Source organism: Cavia porcellus, unplaced genomic scaffold (assembly GCF_034190915.1).
Source record: "Cavia porcellus strain 051 isolate PalLab524CR breed Dunkin Hartley unplaced genomic scaffold, mCavPor4.1 scaffold_21, whole genome shotgun sequence".
In the NCBI taxonomy this organism is placed as follows: Eukaryota; Metazoa; Chordata; class Mammalia; order Rodentia; family Caviidae; genus Cavia; species Cavia porcellus.
In genome coordinates, this window is record NW_026947504.1 from 9,475,252 (window position 1) to 9,497,576 (window position 22,325).

Consider the following 22,325-nt stretch of genomic DNA (forward strand, 5'->3'; position numbering starts at 1 on the left):
AATCCTTCTGCCTCAGCCTCCTGAGTGCTGGGATGACAGAGTGTGCACCACGCCCAGCTTCTGAGTTACGTTTGACTTCATCAACCTGATACCGAAAGAACATGACACTTTCTTCTTTTCCTCCTCCTCCTCCTTCTTTTAAATCATAGTTTAGTTCTGAGGATGACACAAATCCTCAAATCATGGAAAACTGGGCCACACATTTCCAGAGAGCATGTGGCCATGGTGATACGTATTCTCCCTCAGCCACTTCCCACCATGTGATCACAGTCAGCTGGCTGAGCCTCTATGTGCCCATTTTCCTCGCCTGTAAAATGAAATCTCAGACCAAGTATTTCTAAAATTCCTTCGGCCTCTCTCTCTGTCTCTCTCTCCCTCTCTCCCTCTGTCATACAAACACGCTAATTAACCTTAGAGACTCATCCACGTGTTCATATTCCACCATCCACAGGATGAGATGCACGGAGACTCTACCTCATGTGGAGAGTGCTATCATTGTGAGTGGTGAAAAGACAATAAATGTAAAACGCCTTGTTGCTCTGGACATGTGTTATTCTGGCAGTGCCATGGGGGCCATTGACATCAGAGGCACCTGTGTTAGGGAACTGGATAATAAAAAATATTCCTTAAAACATTTAATGGTGGAATACTCAGTTGGCATGGAAACTGGGGCTGCAGGCAAGCTGTTAACTAGTATTGTTGCAGTTGATACATTGTGTCAACTCGAGAAGTTTCACTGAGAGATTCAGCAGGGAACCAAGATCCTTACTTTGTAAATATCCTCAGCCTGTGCAAGAAGAGGACAAGGAGATACTGTGAGTGCTACACTGGCCCTGGGAAGACGCCCTGTATATAACATAAGGGAGGAAAAGAGGCTTGCTCTTCCCTGTTTTGCTCTGGCTGCTGCTTTAAAGTGTCACTGTAGTACCATGGCCACCCTGCCTTGTAGCCAGCTGATTATGGACCAAACCTCCACAAACTATGAGCTAAATAAACCTTTCCTCGCTTCATTTTGGGGGCTGGGTATTTTGTTCCAGCAATTCAAGTAAAAATAACCAAGACAAGTATCTTGTCCATGTTTGCTTATGGAGTGGGGCTGCCTTATGTGTAAAGGAAAGACAAGGCAAGGGTCAAGGGATTAGTGTTTGGAAAACCAAGAACATGCCTCCATTCATCCGCCAGGCTGGTGCCTAGTACACCATGCAGAGATGAAATGTGAGGTTCATCACCTATTTCATTCATAATCAATTCTGAGCAGTGCTTATTTCCAGGGTGCTACTAATATAGGAAAAATATAACTCCCAGTCGTCAGAAGTCAAATGTGTGGAGTTCGTGGTCTCACGACATCAAGGAGTGAAGTTGTGAACCAAAGGAGGAAGTCAGGAGAGCTTCGCTGGGAATAAGGAGAATAATCAGCAAAATCAGAGTGTGGGTACAATGTGGGTCAAATTACAGTCAACCTATAGGATTATGAGTATAATGGCTTAGCTAAAATCCATCCAATAGGAAAATGAGTCACGTAGCAAGAGTACATGGAGAGAACAAAGGGAGCAGTTTGAGCCGGAATGTTCTGGTCACTCACCTATGCGTCAGATGCCTATCTGGGCCCACTGGACCAAGTGGTGCTGATCTCTCAGGCCCAGCTGTGTGGCTCCATCCTGAGGCCCAGCCCCTTTCAGATTTGCTGATTTGTTTTATTTTTGTGCTGGCTTCCTTGAGGGCCCAGTCGCCTTCTGACTGCTCATGAATTCTAACTTGTCTATAATGTGATCCTAGCTCACATCACCACTCATTAGCAGTGTTCTTTCCATTACTGCAACAAATACCTGAGACAACCGACCTTTAGAAAGAAAAGGTGTATTTGATGCCTAGTTTCAGAGGTTTTAGCCCAGATCTGTTTGCTCTGTTACTTTTGGGCAAAACTACTCTCTTCAAAGCTGGGACTTGGAAAAGAAAACCAGGAAGAGACTGTTCCCATAGTTCCTCTTAAAGGCACACCTCTGATGACCTCAGACCTTCCGAACCTGCTGGGAGGTCTCTTTTTTTTTTTTTTTTTTTTTCTGTCAGTCAAGGTCTTGCCATGTAGTTCAGACTGGCCTTGAACTCACTATGTAGCCCAGGCTGACCTTGAACTCACAGTGATCATACTGCCTTAGCCTCCCAAGTGCTGGGATTACAGGCATGTACCACCACACCTGGCATGGGAGTGTTGTTTGTTTGTTTGCTTTGAGGAAGAGTCTCACTATGTTGCCTACACTGGTTTTGGACTCCCAAGCTCAAGTGACCCTCCTGCCTCAGCCTCCTTAGGACTACAGGTATACACACTATGATGCCTGGCTTTCTAAAAAAAAGCTCCATTTCCTAAATAGTGCCATAGTGGGACCACATCTTTACCACATGGGCTTTTGGGGGTCATTTAAGATCCAAAGTATAGCACCACCTTCTTATACCACTGCCCACTCCAGAGGAGGAATTTGGCCTCAAAGGATCCTGTCTTTGATCCTATCTGCGGGCTTTGGTTATTGAGGATATTATAACAAATAAATAGTCCCTCTTCTGCGTAGTGCTAAAGAGAAAGTCCTGAATACTTTTGCCAGGATGTCAACCCAACTTTTTGAACTGAAATGTTATTTCCTGGCCCTCTGAGATGCTCTTATTTAGAGATGGAGATTCACTCTTGTACTTCGCCTGAGGCCTGCTCTAAGTCCCCGGGGCAGAGTTCCCTGGAAACCTGTAGGAATTGCCAGCTGCTGTGGAGTTTACAGCACCATCAACTTCTTCCAGTGGGGGCCCCTGCAGTGGCTTCTCTGTGTGTCCTAATGAGCACATATTGCTTCTCCCTTGACACACCCCAGGCAGTGCAGAGCTCCTAGCTTTAGCATTTCCCTAGTGTAATTTTGTTTCTTATGATACTCCCTAAACATAGCACGAAAATGAGCATCCTGGGTAATGTGAGAAAGCCTTGATTTACTTTGTGCCTAAGCCTGGGGGCTCGCAGGAGGTAAGCACCTTTCCTACCCTCCTTTTTCTTTATTCAAGGAGCTTAATAACTCAACTGCCTGGGATGTTGAGCTATTTTCAAAGATGAGGAAGAGAGGAAGAGAGGGAAATACTGTGGATGGACATTTTGAAGTTCGTATTTTCTTGGCCACCCACAATGCCCTTGTTGGGAAGGGAAAAATAGTTTTCCCTCTACTCTTCTAAATTCTAGGCTGGGACCCCCAAGCAAAAGACATTACCAGAAATGTGCTAGTGTTTGTATCTCATCTATACATAGGAGACACTCAGAAGAATGAGTGACTCTGAATTGGTTTAGAGTTTAATCTTAAATATCATCTTCAGCTACATCAATGACAGAAGGGGTTTGGGTAGGTAAGGTATAGGAAGAGGACCAGGAAACATAGCATAAACAAAAGCAAGATCTGTTATGTATATTTAAGGTAGCAACTTCATTGGTGTTTCTTGTGATGTACAACATCTCTCTCTTCCTGGTAAGGACTGGGACTCACCTTTGCTGTCTTGGTTACTTTTCTCTCATTGCTGAGACAAATACCCAACACCCAAAATAAATGAAGGAAAGGTTTATTTAGCTCAAGGTTTGTAGAGGTTTCAGGCCATAATCAGCTGGCTCCATGGCAGGGTGGCATGGCAGAGGGGCAACACTTCAAGGCAGCAGCCCCAACAAAACTGGGTGGGGAACAAGCCTTTTCTCCTCCCTTATGTTGTAAGTAGGCTAACCTCCCCCATTCCCAGAGCAGATGTAGCACTGGCAAAATCTCTGAGCCCTCTTTTTGCACAGGATAAGGATATTTGCAAAGTGAGGATCCTGGCTCCCTGCTGAGTGTTTTAGTTAAATTCTCAATTTTTTAAATTGATACAATGTATCAACCATGACACTTGCAGATGGAAATTTCCTTTGTAGATGTAAATTTTTCTTACAAAAGAATCACTTGTATATTTTCATAGTTAATCTTGTATCTCAAAATATCAGCTCAAGCTAATCTTCATGCGTAAGAGTCATATTTTGGGGTTGGGATTCTGGTCTCCTACAATCCTTAAATATACAGAGAACAACCATTTGTCAGAGAAGGATTACCCAGAGATTTTTATGGGACCCCTCTGATGGTTGTTCAGGCTGAGTATTGTGTAAATGTGGGGTGGGGAGTGTCATTTGCACAGACTACACTGTGATAGTCACCTCTGGAGTTGGTGCACAATTTGCACAACCAAATGTGGCAGCCCATGTGGAACAATTAACCATAACTCTTGGGAGGAGGAAACCCCAGATTTAAAGTATATAATCTGTTTAGGATAGAGAGATTAGTTTTAGCATATTTATAACTTCTTTTTTCATCTTTATAATTAAATATTAAAATGAGTATGGTGGTGCATCTGCATTCCCAGTTATTCAGGAGGCTGTCTAGACAATCAAGAATTTGAGTCCAGCTTGGGTAACATAAGATGCTGTCTCAAAATAAAACAAAAAGAAAAAAATTAAATGTTAGTGATGACTTTTAGAAGGAATTTCCGTATTGAGCTGGGAGTGTAGCTCACTGGTACAGCCCTTTCCTACTGTACACAAGGACTCAGGGCTAATCTCCAGTACTTTAAAGAAAAGAAAAAAAAAGAAAGAAAGAAAGAAAAAAGAAAAGATATTTTATTGGTCTTAGAGACATTGGATGGAGTCTGGGAAGGTCCCTTAAAGAGGGGATGAGAACACCATCTCAGCACGCCAAGTAAATTCTTGACTTGTGTCACGAAAATTTCAGAATGCATGAAAGGCATGGGCAGATCTATTAGGCAAAATTAAAAATTAAAGGAGAATAGGAAAAGAATTCTAATTTGAGTACCTGGAAGGGGCATCATCTGATGCAGGGATTCAGGCTGGCCTGTCACAGGAAAGGAGCCAGTTTTATGGGGTGCTGAGGTGAACTCCGGTCGGTTGATGATGATCTTAGTTTTGGTGTTGTAGCTCCAGAGGAATCCTTATAGCTTGAGGAGAAACTGGGTTCCCATGGGATGACGGTCCTTGGCTGGGAGCCTCAGTTCCCGTCATGGCGCAATTGCTCCTTCACAGGGGAGGTGATCTCATCTTGGGGTAGTCTGCAAAATTCTGCTTTTCCTTTAGCCAGCAGGGTGATTGTAGGTTTGAGGACTTCTAGGCATCACTCAAGGGGTCCTGGAACTGGGCATTGTAAAAAGCTGGCACAGTTATCCCCGAAAATCCTGAAAATTATTTTAGTTACTCTTATCTTGGGGTCCTCAGCATTGAAGGGGGATGAGATAAAACTAGATAAATTTAGGGTTAATAAACCTTTAAATACATATACTCCTTAAGTGATTGAAATGCCTCCATGCAGAGCTGAGTAGGGATCTGATCCAGGTTTTAAGATACTAAGAGAAAAAGATGAGTTTCCTTTCTACTTATTGTTATTCCTTCTACCTTACCTAACTTACATCATCTCTTTTTTATTAGCTCAGGATCATTCCCAACTACTTAACCAATCAGGCCCCTATTTTAATTGTATACCCAATTTATGGTGCACTTGTAATACACATAGCTTCATTTTTGTGTTAATTTTATTCCTAGTAATATTTTAATTCTAACAGGAATTACTATTCTCAACTCTACCTGACCGTTTCCATCACTTCCCAATAATGGCACTACGTTATGGTCTTATCATTCCACTTGATGAAGTTAGAGCCTCATGATTCAATCATTTCCCAAAAGTTTATTAGTTGGTATTGTGGGGGACATTATATAACCAAAGTCATAACAAGCCACAAATGTATCTCAAAGAAAGATTTTTCTTGGGAAGGCTGAAGCAGGAGGATTGCTGTGGGTTCAAGGCCAACCTGGGGCTACAGAGTGAGTGAATTCAAGGTCAGCCTGAACTGCATAGGGAGACTTTCAAAAAAATTTTTTTCTATTATGCAGATAAAATCTCTCAGGTAACAGAAAATCTGTGGTAATCTTTCTCAGATTGACCCCTAATGTCTCCCTGTAATAAGGTCTTTTGTGTAGGAGGATGAGGGAGGCTCCAAAGAATGTTAGCATCCACTATCTACTTCTGCTACAGATACAAATCTCCCCTCAAAAGGACAGCTTTTCAGAGCTGGTCCTATTTCTGCAGGCCTTCTGAATAGTCGTGTTGGCCTATTTTGATCTCCCTAGGTAGCAGTGCTCAATTTTGTTGAATGAAAGGATTAGTTATATTCTAGCAGCAAGAAAGTAAACCAAGGAATCAGGAATCCTATGTTGTATACTTATCTGATTAACCCTTTTCCTCTGACTCAACTTTAAAACAAAACAAACTTTTACCTGCCTGTGTTTTAGGATCTTTATAGAGCCTTGTCCTCCTCTCTCATGCCCTTCCCTTCCCAGTAGGTCCTTCGCATTACTCTCAGCTTTTAAACTCCCTGCTGATGATCTTAGCAAAGAGCTTTTGCCTTGCTGCTAAGCTAGAGATTGGCAAACTACTGCCTGAGAAGCAGATTGAGCCTCCTGCTTTTTTTTGTATGTGACTTGAGATAGAAAGAGTTTTTACATTTTAAAGTAGTTTTTAAGAATGAAGAATAATATTTCATGACATGTGAAAACCATATGACATTTACATTGAAATGTCTATAAACGAAATTTTATTGGAACAGAGCTGTCTTAGTTCATCAGATGGTGCTATGACAATATCAAGTCTGGATTAATCATAGGAATTGTTTTCCTCATAGCTCTGGAAGCTGGAAAGTCCTATATCTTTTTGTGGCTGAGTCACTTATGTCAGAGGACAAGAAGGCAAGAAGAGCCAGGATGCAATAATTAACTCACTCCACAGACAACAACATTGATCCATTATGAGGGCAGAGCCCTCAAGACCCAATCACCTCTTATTACGTTCCACCCTAACACCACTGCATTTCAAATGAAGTTTGAGACACAAATCATGTTGTCTACGGCTGTGTTTGCAATACAATGGCAAAGTAGAGTAGCGGTGACTGCTTATAACCCACAAAGCCTAAATTATTTACTATGTATCCTTTTACATAAAGGTTGCTAAGCCCTTGCTAAGCGTTTATGCAGGAACAGCATGACTGTGTATGTCTTCCCCTTTTCCCATCACAGCAAAGACTTTTTCTCATTTAAAATCCTTTCTCTCTCTCTCTCCAGTCTTTACCTGATTATCCTACTGGTCATATAATTCTCTCTACAGTTTCTCAACATCAGTTAATATAGCTCAACATGGCTGCAATTATTATTATTATTACTTTGTATGTGCCAGTGCTTAAATCTAGGGCCTCACACAGTCTAGGCAAGCCCTGTACCACCGAGCTACACCTCCAGCTCTAACTTGTGATGTCTCTATCTCCATCTCTATCTCTTTTTTTAGTCTCCGTGGGGATGCTGGTATGCGCCTGTAATTCAGGTTACTTGGAAAACTGGTAGGAAGATTGCAAGTTTGAAGCCAGCTTAGGCAACTCAGGGAGATGTTATCTCAAAACAAAAATTTATTTTTAATTAAAATGTTTATTAGTACGTATTTGCAGTACATAATGATTACATTCATCTGAGGGAGTTGATACATACAGATGACACTTCTTAATTTTTTTGTACCACATTCTTCTCCCTTCCCCTCCCTCTCTCTCCATCTCTTGGTCACTTTCATTTGCAAAAGCTGTATTTCCCTGTTTTCTATTATCTACCTATTTTTTTTTTTTTTTTTTTTTTTTTTTTGGTCTTTTGAGACAAAGTCTCTCTATGCAGTTCAGGCTGGCCTTGAGCTCACTTTGTGGCCTACGCTGGTCTTGAACTCACAAAGATCCTCCTGCCTCAGCCTCCCGAGTGCTGGGATTACAGGCATGAGCCACCACACCCGGCCCTATAATCTATCTTTCATTTATTTATACTTTGGGTTTCTCATATAAGAGAAGCCATGAGATATTTAAGCTTACATATCAGATTTATTTCACTTAATGTTATGGACTCAAGGTGCATCCATTTTTCCTACAAATGACTCAAATAAAATTAAAAAAATTTAAAAAGGACTGTTGTAGCTCACTAGTAGAGTATTTGCCTACCATGTGTGAGGCTGTGGGTTCAATCTCCAGTGCCTTCGAAACAGTCTTGACTATGTTTACTATCATTTTTTTTTTCACTGTAAAGACCAAAGGTCTTCTATGGCCCATTTGTGTCTTATTTTTTCTACTATGAACACAGCAGCGCTCACATTTGAGTGTCAGACAGGTTTGTATTTTGTTTCAACCATTCTCTAGACAAGCAAGTGATGTAAATTCCCGAATCTCTTGTCTGCAGAACAAGTTTGTTTGGAGGATTTAGGAGACAGTGTATGACAGTCCAAGAACAAAAACAATAGCAGCAATCGTCGGTGGATAATCTATTTTGTAATATGAAGATACTTTGGTCATAATGAAACTCATGGAAATATAGTGAGGATTAAAAATAATTAGAAATGAAACTGCTTGGTTCAGGGGTAAAGATTAGCTGAGAATTTCAAGGCCTCAAATGAGAGAGATGTTAGGCTAATGAAGTCTGAACAAATTTAACAAATACTGCTTGGGTACTTACTGAGCAGGCCTCATGTGCATGTGAAAGATGGATGACTGAATCTATCCTAGAAATTTTTATCTAAATTAGGAAGAGGGCAAAATGGATTTAAACTGTGCTTTTACTTGTCCATAATATTTCACCTTCTCTCTCAGAATGCGTGATTCAAAGTCAGCAATTCACATAAAAAGCGTTGCACATGGAAAATATTATCGTTATTCTGTGGGGAAGTAAGTTTCTAAGTGTAGCAATACGAAATTAATAGCTTTCTCTATGGAAACTCTCTTGACAACATCTTGAGGTGAAGCCAAAGTGCAATTTTTACAGTTTTGAATTATACACTCTGTCTTCCTGGCTTGTACCAGGCTTGTATCCTGAGTACAAGAAATTCAGATTTCCCCTTCATTGGACGGTTCGCTTGCCAACTGGAGCCCTTAAACAGCGATGACTCACTCTTAATTCTTCAGTTTACCCACCCATTGGATCAGGGCAAATAATCTCAATTTTCTTATTAAAGGGTTTGGAGAATTGAGAAAAGAAAAAGAAAGTAAAGTCTTTGCTTTTCCTACAAAATACTGATTTTTGGTTGAAGACATCAGAAAAGGAGAAGGAAAGGAAGACTGACAGTTAGAGATCAACTCTCTTGTGCTTTTGAGAGAAAATATTCCTGGGAGAAATCCTGTTATTTATACTGTGATCAATAAACACTGGGGTTCACATGCAAGGAATATGTAGCTATTGAGGGAAACTAATTTAGGAAGAAGTAGGAAGGGCAGCAACCTTTTTTCCCAGAAAATCCACAGCACTGCAGATACGCATCAAGGTGGCCGTTGCTCTAATAACCATATACGGCAGGGCAGACATATTTCTTTTTATACTTTCTTATAGGTGAATTTAGACAATCTGGACAAAAAGGCCTGGATTTCTATTTTCCACTGACAACATTTTTTTAAAATTCCACTTTAGATTCCCCCTCCCTTAAGTAAGACCACATCCAGGACATGCTGTTTGATTCACTGTACCTTATTACATTTAAAGGCTGTTTTTCTAGGTTAAAAACAATAGAGAGTGAGGAACCTCTCAGAAGGAAACCTGATAGCTTGGTGTGTGTCTGGATTTGTTCATCTCCAAGCATGCACATATGTGAGACTAATTATTGAAAATAGGGTTTAGATGGTGGTGGAGCCCCTCAAAGTGAGAAAGATAAACATCTAGAATTTTTATTGATTACAATCTCCTCCTATATGTGGAGACTTCAGGATGTTTCAAAACACACCTTCATTTTTTTTTTTTTTTTTTTTGGTCTTTTTCCTTTTTATCGGTACCGGGGATCGAACTCACAACTGCCTGCTTGCAAGGCAGGCGCTTATGCCGCTGAGCTAAATCCCCAGCCCCCACACCTTCATTTTAAAATATATATAATAAACTATACAGCACATGCCTGTGTTTCTAGCAGGAGACTGAGGCAGGAGGATCAAATGGGTATTTTGCAACGTACTGGGACCTTGTCTCAAAATAAAAACACAAAAAAGACTGGGGATGTAGGTCAGTGTGAAGGCCCTGGGTTTACTCCTCAGTACTAAAAGAAAGAAATGAAAGGAAAGGAGGGAGGGAGAAAGATGGGCAGAGCAAATCAGCAAAGATAATCATGAGTATTAATACCAAGTCAAGACTACCAATTTTCAATAGAAAGCAAGAAGAAATCTGCCAAATGTAGTTCAACACACCTATAATCTCAAAAATTTGGGATGCTAAGGCAGAGGCAGCAAGTTCAAGTCCTGCCTGGGCAATTTAGTGAGACTTTCCGTAGTTCAAAACAAAAAATAAAAGAAGTTGGGGATGTAGCTCAAGGGTAGGGTGCCTCGTAGATCCCTAGTACAGGAGGAGGTGGAGCGGTGACAGGAGGATTCGAAGAAGAAAAGGGGATTGCAATAAGCTTCAAAAAAATCCCTTCCTCTTTGGGCATGTGGCTAGCAGCCATTCTAGACGACTGGAGCGAGAAGAATGCCCTGAATGTGGCATTACTGTGCTAGACGTCATGAATGGTAAGACTTAGATAACTACTGTTTTCATGAAGCTTATAATTTAGTTGCATGATACAGTTAAGAAAGCTAGCCTGAAGGGCTTGCAGCTCAACTTTACCCCTTGCTAGGCCTGTGTCACTGAGGCAACCACAGTTTCCTCATCTGGGAAACACTGATAATTATTGTCTCCTGCGTGGCAGCCATGCCAGCCTCCTTCCAGTTCCCCCACAGGTCAAGTTCTCTTGTCACTGCCTTCGCTTATTTATGTTCCTGCTGCCTAGAGAGCTCTGGGCATGGCTAAATCCTGCAAGTTTTGGCTTTCACACCTTTCCCCTCAGGAAGGTTTGTTCCAGAAACTAGGGTTTGTGTATCTACAGATGAGGCTGTCACTTTTCAACTGCTATTATAAATACTCCACAATAACTGAGATTTAGGATGAGCAAACTTTTTCCTGTATAGTCATCAAGTAGTTTAGTGTTTGCAGGCTAATTATCCTAAACCAATGAACATGTCCGTGCTCCAATAAAACTTTGTTTTCATTTGTGGCCTCCGGATTTGGCCCCGGCCTTGTCGTCGTCCGACCACTAACCTATGAGTATGGCATAGACGAGAATCCAGCTCCCGTGCCAGACAGTACGGCTCGGGTCGCCACCGTGGAGCGCTGCAGAGAGCCGAGGGGACGGGCTGTCGCGACGGCGAGGGGCGGGGAGGCGCGGGCTGGGCGGGGCTGAGGAGCTGGGCGGGGCGAGGCGGCGGCGTGCGTCGTCGACGTCCCGCCTCCTCCCCAGGGGCCGCGGCGCAGCTTGGCGGAGGCGGCGCCCTCGCAGCCTGGAGAGAGCGTCTCTTCGGAGCGGCGGCCTTCCAGACCCGCCCGCGGCGCGTCCTCCTCAGCCCCGGTGCTGCCGGCCGCGGCGCCTGCACCCTCTCGAAGCGCTCGCTCGCGCGTCCTTCTTGCCCGCGTCCGGCTGCGCCATGGCGTTGGCGTTGGCCGCCTTGGCGGCTGTGGAGCCGGCTAGTGGCAGCCGGTACCAGCAGGTAAGCAGCGCCCGAGCCTTGTCCTGGACTCCGGACCCCGGCCTCGCCCCGCCCTGCCCGCCGGCCGCTTCCGGCCTCCTCCGCTGCGGTCAGCCGGACCCCAGGCCGGAGGCCGCGCTGGGCCTGGGCGCGCCGGGCGGGGTTCGAGGGCGCCGCGTCCCTCCGCGCCCCCGGGCGACCCCGAGCGGTGAAAACCTGGCGTCGGGCCTGGGCGTCCGCAGTGCGCGGGCTGGGCGAGTCCCGAGCCAGCACTCGCGGTTCTTCGGAGGCATCACCCAGAGGCCCTTGTTTTTCCTTTTTCCGTCTTGGTTTGATGTCATGGAAAGGAAGGAAGAAAGAAGAAAAACACGAAAGGGAAACGGGGTGGAGAGAAAAGATTAAAATCGCTGCTACTGCCTCCGACAGCTCCCCGCAGCGACATGCGATTACTCAGGGTTTTCAGAGCCTTGTCTGTCGAAACCCGTCCCCCTTGCCTCAGTTTTAACGCGAAAGGCAAGAATAAAGCGAGATACAGCCCGCAGTTTGCAGTAGATTTGGCTGGGGTGATGCCCTGCAATCTGGAGCTAAGATGAAGCCGCAGGGCGTATGCCTGAGTGTATTTTACACGCTTGGGAGTGACGATTTAAGAGAGATAATAGCGCAACTAAGGAGGCAATGTATACGGAATGATTAGGTTATTACCCTGGGTATGACTTGTAAATTGAGACCCCAGGGGAAGGAGCTCCTGGTTTTACTCCACGTCTGTACAGGCTTTCCCCTAGAAATTTAGAGAGACCTGCGGAGTTTCTAGAGATATTAATGTAATGCATCGCAATTATGGAAATACTGTCGGATAGTAACTGATTTTGTCGAGAATCACAAAGGGCTGCTTGTGTTTTGTGGCTTTCAAAGTGCTTCCGGTTTGGGGTACAGATGTCAATCCTGCTTTTGTGAAATCAGATGTCTGTTAAATGAACTACAGTATTTTTGTATCTTAGAAATGAGGAAAAGCAGTCGATTAAAACATGTAGATTAAGTCTGGTGCCGTCAATTACTGGTTTGTTTTGCCGTCTTAAACCTTGTGCTGGTGTGTTGTAATCCGTTGTGTCCCACCCCCAGCCCCCTCAACTGGACCCATGAAATAACTAGTTAAAGAATTTAGCGTCTTGGGGCTGGGGGTTTAGCTCAGCGGCATAAGCACCTGCCTTGCAAGCAGGCGGTTGTGAGTTCGATCCCCGGTACCGATAAAAAGGAAAAAGACAAAAAAAAGAAAAGAAAAAAAAATTTAGCGTCTAGGTTTCATAAACAAATTGTGGCCTAATCCTTAGGTATCTTCACAGCCCAGGGTAACACATGCTTTTTTGTATGACCTTGGACTAGACTCTGGGTTCTTGAGTCACAGATGCCACTTAACTGTTACCGAGGTGTTTGCCAATCATCTGTACCTTGTAGTGTCATCTGATTATTTTCTTCCTGACTTGGGTAAGGCAAACAAATAAAAGCTCTAGTTTTTCTTTGTACTGCCATCTTCTTGAGCTGTTGGGTAATGCTGCTATACTGTTGGAATACAGAAAATTTGTTGGTGTGTCAACATTATGCATTCCTCGGTGTGGTGTTTGGTAGGTTTTACTTACAATTAAGGTATGCCAAAGATGGGCCCTTTTTATTCTTTCAAAAATAATTTGAAGAAATAACCTTCAATAAAAATATGAAAAAAATCTTTTTAGAAAAATTGTAAAAACAAGTCAGAAAACCTCCCATAATAAAGACCTATCAGCCATAGATAATCAGTTAATAGTTTAATGTGTAATTCTTGTGGACTTATAGCTATACAAATATACAGAATTGCAGATCTGTACTACATTTGTACAGATAAGGAAAGCTAATATTAGTTTACTGTGAACCAGTCGCACGCACATAGTTTATATTCATTTTTTTCATTGAATCCTTATAAAAACCTTTTGAGTGAGGATGGTAGAATCAGGTTTAGTAACTTCTTTTGCTGAAGGTCACAAAGCTGCTAAGCTGTCATTACAAAGATGCATTTGTTTACTTGAAACACAGTCGATGATCCAAATATAGGCATATACCTTAGCATATGCTACGTATGTGTGCACATGTGTTTCTTGTGCACCCATACATATATATTTAAGCACATTTTTATATGTTCATATGCAGTTCTATGGGCTTCGGGCCATACTAGCACACATTTTTGTACATTTGTCCATGTGTATCATGTTTTCAGACCACTTCATTACAAATTTGCATGTGACTATTGTTGTACAGATATCTGTACAAAGGGATAGAATCTACACACATACAATAAAGTGGACTTGTATTTTAATACTATTTGTTTTTTAATCTTTTTTACTGGAGCTCAAACGATTTCATGTTTGCCACACAGGTGCTTATGCTGTTGAGCTATATCCACAGCCCTTTTAATACTGTTTTGTAATGTGCTTTTTCACATAATTATATCTCATGAATATCTTTCTATATCTATGGGGTTTTTTAATTTTTGTCTTTTGAGCAGGATCTTGCTACAGAGTTCAGGCTCTCCTTGAACTCATTGTCAACCCAGGTTGGCCTCAAACACATGGTAATAATCCCCCCTCACCCTGGGGAGTGCTGGGATTATAGGTGTGTACCACCATGCCCAACCTTTTTTTTTTTTTTTTGAGGTAGAATCTCACTATGTTGCCTCTACTTGTCCTGAACTTGTGAAAATAATCCTCCATAACTCAGCCTCCCAAGTTCTAGGACTATGCCCAACTTGTATCAAACATTTTTAGTTTCTTCACAGCATGTAATTGTATGACTGGACCATAGAATCTAATCATTTGCCTATTTGTGATCGCTAACAATGTTTATAATGTTTCATTTCTGAGTTTTTAAAAAACTTAATTTTTAGTACTATACTCAGGGATAAACCTAGAGTCTTCACACTAAGCTACATCCTTAACTTTTTTCACTTTTTTGAGATAAGGTCTTGCCAAGTAAGGTGGGGCTCAGAACTTTACATTCTTCTGCCTTGTCCTCCTGAAATTTTAGGATTGGTTACAGGTGTGGACCAACTTACTTTCTTTATAAATTTCTAAGTGTGGCAGTGTTTGGTTAGGGAATATACATATTTTAAAGGCTTTTGAATTATAGAATGTTAGTGAATTGTGCAGGCAACTTGATAGGAGCATGATACTCTGTCACAAAGGTTGACTTATATATGATATGGTTAATCAAATTGAAGTGTTCCTCCAGCCACATAAACATAAAGAAAAGCTGTATGATTCATTCATAAGTGCAAACATAGCTTTCTTTAGGTCACAATTTGAGCATAGTGAGTCTGCATAGAAAGGCTGGCCTTGTAGGTTCCCTGTGGTGTGATGTTATTTTTTTTTTTTCTTTTTTGCATTCTGAAACTGAGACTCTGGAAGTATATGGAAGGTTATTTGAGAAAGGCCTAGGTAGACCCAGAGACTCTCTAAGGATAGGAGTTCCTGTCCGTCCACACCAGACCCTCTTTACTTTACTGCAGAGCATCTTTTCTGTGTCATGAGTTTTGCCATTTTGCATCAAATGTTTTGAGATATTTGGATTTGTATAAGTGGGCAGTAACAACCTTTTCATATATGTTAAAAAACAAAAAGCAGTCTGGGACTTAATTTGATGATGATGATGATATAGAGCAACTTCGGGGATAAAACTTTGGGTCAGTTTGCCCAGGTTTGTGGAGGAATATTTTGATCAGTGAAAAAAATTTGTATCTCTACCAGGTCAAACTCTAGGTGAAGTCCTGATTTTGGAAGAAGGACTGAATAGTGCCATGCGAAATATGCATGCATACATGTTTTATGTATATCTCTTTTTTTGTAAGTTTAAAAAGTCATGATTATATCACAGAATGCCCTTTGTAATGTTAAGATTTTTTTTTAGGTTACTTGCTGTCTTTGTGGCCGATATGGTCAGTGATCAAAGAGAACTTTTTTAAACAAAAGGTACTGGGAAGATAAGTAAATTATTTCTTTGCAAGTTCTTGGCTAGTTCTGGTGGTGCACAAGGCAGGAGGGTTGCTCTGAGTTCGAGGTCAGCTTGGCTTACAAAGTGACCAGCCTGAACTGCATAGTGAAACTCTGTCTCAAAAAGACAAAAATAAATTAATTAATTTTTAAAAATCTTTAAAACGGTGGTAAAATACAGTCTATATCTAGAACTTTATTTAGCCATACAAAGCTGAAACACTGTACTCATGAAATAATTCCATTCTCTTTGCTCCAGCTCCTGTTAACCACCATTCTACTCTAGAGACTTCTCATAAGTGGAATCATTATTTTTCCTTTTATGACTATGATAATGTCAAGTTTCATGCACGTTGTAACAAGTGTCAATTTCTTTAAGGCTCAGTAATATTCTGTTGTATGATTTTATTACATTTCTTCATTTATTGACTCATGGATGCTGGGTTTACCTCTCTATTTTGGCAGTATGCATAATGCTGCTATGAATGTATTTGAGTCTGGTTTTGACTCTTGAGTCTATACCCAGAAGTGGAATTCCTGAGTGATGTAATTCTGTTTAAAAATTCTTTGAGAAACAGCCATACTGTTTTTTGCAATAGTTGCACATTTTACAATCATAGCAAGAAAGTGCATAGGGATTCTGGTTGTTCCATGTTCTCAGTAGCACTTGTTCTGTTCAGTTTTGTGGGCTTTTTGTGTTTTTGTTTTTGTTGTTTGGAGACAAAGTCTTGCTATATAGTCCATGCTGACCTCAAACTCGAGCCTCTTGCCTCAGCCTCCTGAGTGCTGGGATTACAGGCATGTGCCACTTTGCCCAGCTCTGTTGCAGTTTTTTGATGATAGCCATCTAATGAGTGTATAGTGGCGTGTATGACCACTTGCAGTATTGATTGCCAATTCTCTAATAATTAGTGGTGTTGAACATTTTGTTGCATTGTCATTTGTGTGTCTTCTTTGGAAAAATATCTATTCAAGTTCTTTGCCTATTTTTGAATTGGGTTATTTTGTTATATATTTTGTTACATATATTCATTTCTGAGTGATGCTCATATTTTCAAACTTTGTTACAGGGATTTCAAACAGGAAAACAAAATAGTACAGTAAACCTTAGGAACCCAACACCCAATTTAAGCAGTTATCAACAAATAACTATTGTTACTTCATTTGTACTCCCCACCATATTTTGAAGCAAATTCTAAAAATCAATTTATGTATTTCTCCACAAAATAACTGTTAAGCAGATACTGTTATATGAGAAATGTATCATAAGCGCTCTTTTGTAATTTCCTAGGAAATGGAAACAGGATTTGTGAATGTTAAGAACCATGAATCTATAATTGTCCTATTTGATTTGACTCACTTTGTAAAAAGTAGTCAGTTTATTTATGTGTGTGTGTGTGTGTGTGTGTTTCTTGCTTTTAGAGACACAAGATAGGGTCTTCCCTTCCAAGATAAGGTTTTACTTTGTAGTCCAGCCTGCACTCAAAAACACTGTAGCCCAGGCTGGCCTGGAATTCTTGATCCTCTTGCCTCAGCCTTCTCAGTCAGTGTTAAGATTACAAGTGTGTGTCGCCAGACCCAGCTGAGGAACATTTTTTTTTTTACATTTACAGAAAGTGTGAGGCGATAGCATGGAATTTTTCACAACCCACACCTATTTTCCCCTATTAACATCTTACATTGATATGGCACACTTTTCATAAATTAGTATTAAAGTCCATACCTTCCGTATTCAGATTTCCTAAGGGTTGTTTTATTGTCTTTCTTTCTTTCTTCCTTTTTTTCTTTCTTTCTCTCTTTAGAGTTTGTTTTTTTATTTCTTTCTTGGTGGTAGGAATGGAACCCCGGGATTCCTGTTGCTAGGCAAGTGCTCTACCACTGAGCTATGTCCCTAACACCTTAGTTTTTACTTAATGTCCTTTTCTGTTCCCAGATCCTATCTAGGATGCCACATTAAATTTATTCATCGTGACTCTTGGCTTGGATAGTTTCTCATATTTTCTTGTTTTTTATGATCTTAGTTTGGGGTAGATACTTGTCGAATGTCCCTCAGTTGGAACTTGACTGATGTTATTATTAGATCAGGATGGTGAGTGTTTGGGAGGCAAACTACAGAGGTAAAGTGCCATTCTTCACATCATATAAAGAATGCGGGGCTGGGGATTTGGCTTAGTGTTGTAAGCTCATGCCTGGGGAGCACGAAGTTGTGAATTTGATCCCCTGTACCCTCCCCCCAAAAAATACGTAGTCACCCACTGATGTTGACTTTGATCTCCTGGCTGAGGTAGTGTTTATCAGGTTTCTCTTTTATCAAGTAAATGTTCTTTCTCCTTTTACCTTACTGTACCCTGTGGGAGGAAGTCATTATATAAGATCCAGATATAAGGCGTGAGGAGTTAATCCTAAAAGCAGAGTACAGTATTTACACAAATTGCTTGGAATTTTGGTTCATGTTTCTTCTCTATTAATTTATTTATTCAGTCATTTACATTTCATAGACTCATAAATATTTATAATTATTTTGGGTCATAATACTACTTCATTTTCTTACTCAAACTGGTCCCGCCTGGGCTGTTGGGAACTCTTTTCAGTTGGTACCTGTGTCCCTTTGGCAGAACTCTATCGCTGAGATAGTTTTCATCTTGTGTTTCCTACACTGTCCTAGAATCAGGCATTTTTTCTAAGGAGACCTGGTTCTTTATATTGGAAAATGATACTAGAAACTAGATGTGCATTCCTTGCTAATGAGGTATTCTAAGCTTCTAAGTTAATAAAACAAGGAAATATATGGGTGTATATTAAACTTTCGGTGTATTATCTATAGATCTTTTTCTTTCTGCCTCCCTCCTCCCTTTTTTCCTCCTTCCCTCCCTTCCTGCTTTCTCTTCCCTGACAGTTGAATCCAGCACCTTGCCCATGCCATTGAGTCACACACCAACGAGCCTTTTAAATATGTCTGTCTATGTGGCAGTCTGTCCAAACATAAGTTCATGGTAAGATCTGTGATTCTAATTCATTACCACATAGCTCACTGTAGCCTACTCTCCTTATTATCTGTAAATTCCTACTCCAGTAGTGGTAAATTTTGCTCCAGCCATCTGGGCTCCATTTATTTAGTTCTTCAGTTCTAACGTACATGTGTAAGTGGTACATTACATACTGCTGTGAGAAACCATCTCGTTAATAGAGGACAGGGCATATGTACATTATACACTACTTATTTCCAGAAGTACTTTTCCCTCTGACCTCGTGAGTGAGGTTGCTTCATGTAATAGGGTTGTATGATTACATTTTACATATCATTCTGGGACTTCCCAGCTCTCTAATTGGATTTTTAGCAGTTGCAGGCAGTAAGATGTACTTTGTACTTTGGAGTTCTGTAGGTTTTGACAAATGCACAGTATCTCTTTCCCTCTGCTTTTTAAACAGTATATTTTAAGAGAAATGTTGCAATATTTTTTTTCTTTTCCATGTGTCATATTAATGATTCTTTATACTTTGTGTATGTGTGTGTGTACTGGTAATCAAACCCAAGACCTGGCACATGATAGGTAAGTCCTGTACTATTAGGCTACATCCCCTGCTCTCTTTAAGTGCCTTAAAAAAAAAACTTACATTCCCTTTACACATGATTTTGATGAAATTTTGCGGATTAGGGGATCAGCAGTAATACTCATAGTATTTTGAAACATTTGTGTTAGGAGCTTTATATTTCGCACACAATTTTGTGTTAATAAACAGTTCCCGCCCTCTTCCCTCCCCTCAGTTCTTTCTCTCTCTCTCCTTTGGGGAGTGCTGGGATTTGAAACCCAGGCCATCTGTATATGCTAAGCACATACTCTTATTAGTGTGTTACATACACATTTTTGAAGCTTGCAATGTAAGCTTCAATATCTGGAAGCTATAGGACTGTTAAAACATTTAAGTGACAGTAGTTCACCTTGTGTCTTAAACTAAATAACTTTGTGATTGTGGACAAGAATACCAACCTGTTCTAGCCTTGTTTTCTTTTATGAGATGAAGTACTTGTACTCATGTTAGTTTGATGGTTCCTTCCACATTTATAATTGATTTTTTAATGTGGCTTTGATCCAAAGAATACATTATAATGATTTATCAAATTTTCTTTCTTTTTTTTTTTTTTTTGGTGGTGGCACTAGAGTTTGAATCCACAGACTTGTGCATGCTGGACAAATGCTATACTATTCAGCTATACCCCCAACCACCTTTTTTATTTTTATTTATTTTTTGAGGCAGGGTCTTACTAAGTTGCCCAGGCTGGACTTGAAATTAAATCCTCCTTCCTCAGCTTCTCAAGTAGTCGAGATTACAGAAATGCACTGTTGTGCATTCCTGTAATTACCAATTAAATCAACAATCTTAAAGGCAAGAAATACTGTTTTTTTTAAAAGCCTTTTTACTTTTTCTAAGAGAAGCTGTCTTTTTAATTTCTTGTAGCTTATTAGTAGTTGCATTTTCATAAGTTTAGAAAATCCATGTTACTCAAGAAACAGCATTAAGTGTGAGCCGAAGGTTAACTGCCATCTTGAAGATCTTCTGCATGATTGCTGGTTAAGAGATTGTTTTTAACACTCTTGGCCTGTGTAGCTGAATAGCAGTATCATACAGGTTTTCAAGGGTGCTTAAAATCAGTTCTGCTCATTTATGCATTAGTGGTGGATAGGCAGTAACAGTACTTACTCAACGTTGAACACATTGCTGCAATTTCTTCTCATGTGCCTGAGTCAGTAGTAGAGATGATCAGTTAGGCAACAGATCTTATGAGCTTTATAGCCAGCCGTCTTGCAGTAGCCCTGGCCACAATGGCTTAGAGGCAAAGAAGAGACCAGGCTGTGTTAGGCATTACAGGTAGTCATTGGCTTATCAGCACCTGCTGTTGTTTGGAAGATAAAAATACCTTTTTAAAGTTTTGATGTTTCAGATAGATATTTACTTATTGATTTTTTTTTTCCTAGCACTGGGGATGGAACCCCAGGGCCTTTGCATTGAGCTATATCCTCACAAGCTGCTTTCCTCCCTTTCTGTTCCCCTTTCCTCTTACTCCTGTCTGTCTATCTGTGTCTGTCTGTCTGTCTGTCTCTCTCTCTCTCTGCTTGGAGAGGAAACCCTGGACTTTTACATTAAGCTACATCCCTGACCCCTTTTTTTAATTTTGGGACAAGGACTTGCTAACTTGCTCTGACTGGGCTCAAAGTTGTGATTCTCCTTCTTCAACCTCCGGAAATGCCGGCTTCCTTCCTTTACGTGATAGCATATAGAAGGTACTCAATAAATACCTGCTGAATGACTTTAATCCAGAATAAACAATGGTATGGATATAGTCAGGTGCTAAGTTAACTTAGAGAATGTGGTGCTAGATAAAAGACATCCTTTGGGGTAGACATTGAGAAGTAGGAGATCACCTAGTGACAGAAACTTCTAGGAAAACAGATGAAACTGAAACCTGGTCCTAAAGGATAAATGTTGTACAGATGGGGGAGACAGGATTTGGGGAAGGGAATGGACCCTGATCGTGTATTACTACGAGGAACTTGTTTCATTTCCTATCACGCATCATCTCTGGCCTGGTGGCCACCCCACGTTCTGTTTTCTCTGCCTGGAATACCCTTTTCTCCTACTGTCATGTTAGTTTAAGTTGGTTGCCCTGAGGGGAGTTTGAGTCCCCATTCTTGCCAGTGGGTTAATACTCTCTGAGCGGGGCTGGGGATTTAGCTCAGTGGCATAAGCGCCTGCCTTGCAAGCAGGCAGTCGTGAGTTCGATCCCTGGTACCGATAAAAACGAAAAAGACAAAAAAAAAAATATATTCTCTGAGCATGATGTTTTCCTTTTGTAATCACTTCTGGGTTTGTTCTATTTTTTGGTGGTAGAGATGGAACCCAGGCAGAACCTTGTGCATGCCAACTAAGCATGGTACCACTAAGCTACACTCCAGCCCCTCTTCAGTTTAAATCTGTAGACTTGTGCCACTTGTGATACTCCCGTGGCCTTTACTTTACTGCCTTTGCTTTTTACTTTTTATTCAGTGGTGTTTTTTGGTTTTGTTTGTTTCAGATAGGTATTTACGTATTGATTTTTGTAGTACTGGGGTTGGAACCCCCAAGGCCTTTGCACTGAACTATATCCCCAGCAAGCCTCTTTCCTCCCTTCCCCTTGTGGGATCAAACCCAGGATCTTGTGAATGCTAAGCACTTTACCGCTGAGCACTTTATCTCCAGTCCTTAATTTTTATTTATATCAAAATTATAAATGCTTGTGGTTTAAAATGAGATGAATCGTACACGCTTATTACAGACCCCAAACAGCAGTCTTCTGCTCACTTATGTACCCTTCAGCTCTTGTAGCTATTTCTCCATGTCATTTTGATATTACGCCTGTAGCTAAAAAACATTTGTAATGTGCTACGTCTTGATTTTCCAGCATTTTAAAAATTTAACCTGGCCCTGTGGGATATAAGGATTCATCTTTCTTGTATCAACTTTACCTGCATATATTCACACTTTCTGTCCCTTCATTTTTCATTTTCTGTCACACTTCATTTTTCTGATGCACTTATATCCATATGATTAGACTAATGCTTTAGCATTTATAATAATTGACTCCATGATTGCTATTCATAGCTGAGACATGTGCTGTGGTTGTTTTCCTTGCTTGACCAGATTTTATTTCTCAAAATTTTATTATTAATTTTTGTTGAA

The 22,325-nt window shown here is 40.9% G+C and overlaps 1 protein-coding gene across 4 annotated transcripts in view; it reads left to right on the forward strand.

Annotated features, from left to right (window-relative positions):
• Ndfip1 (Nedd4 family interacting protein 1) overlaps positions 1–22,325 on the forward strand; it is a 93,067-nt gene that overhangs the window by 25,298 nt on the left and 45,444 nt on the right. Inside the window, exon 1 of one of the 4 annotated variants that reach the window (XM_063232285.1) lies at positions 11,359–11,616. The exons of 2 other annotated variants lie outside the window; for them this stretch is intronic. In XM_063232285.1, the coding sequence (XP_063088355.1) occupies positions 11,554–11,616 (63 nt within the window). In that variant the 5' untranslated portion in view covers positions 11,359–11,553. Of the gene's footprint in view, positions 1–11,358; positions 11,617–22,325 lie in introns of those variants that run through there. One more of the 4 variants, XM_063232286.1, reaches the window with a different exon arrangement.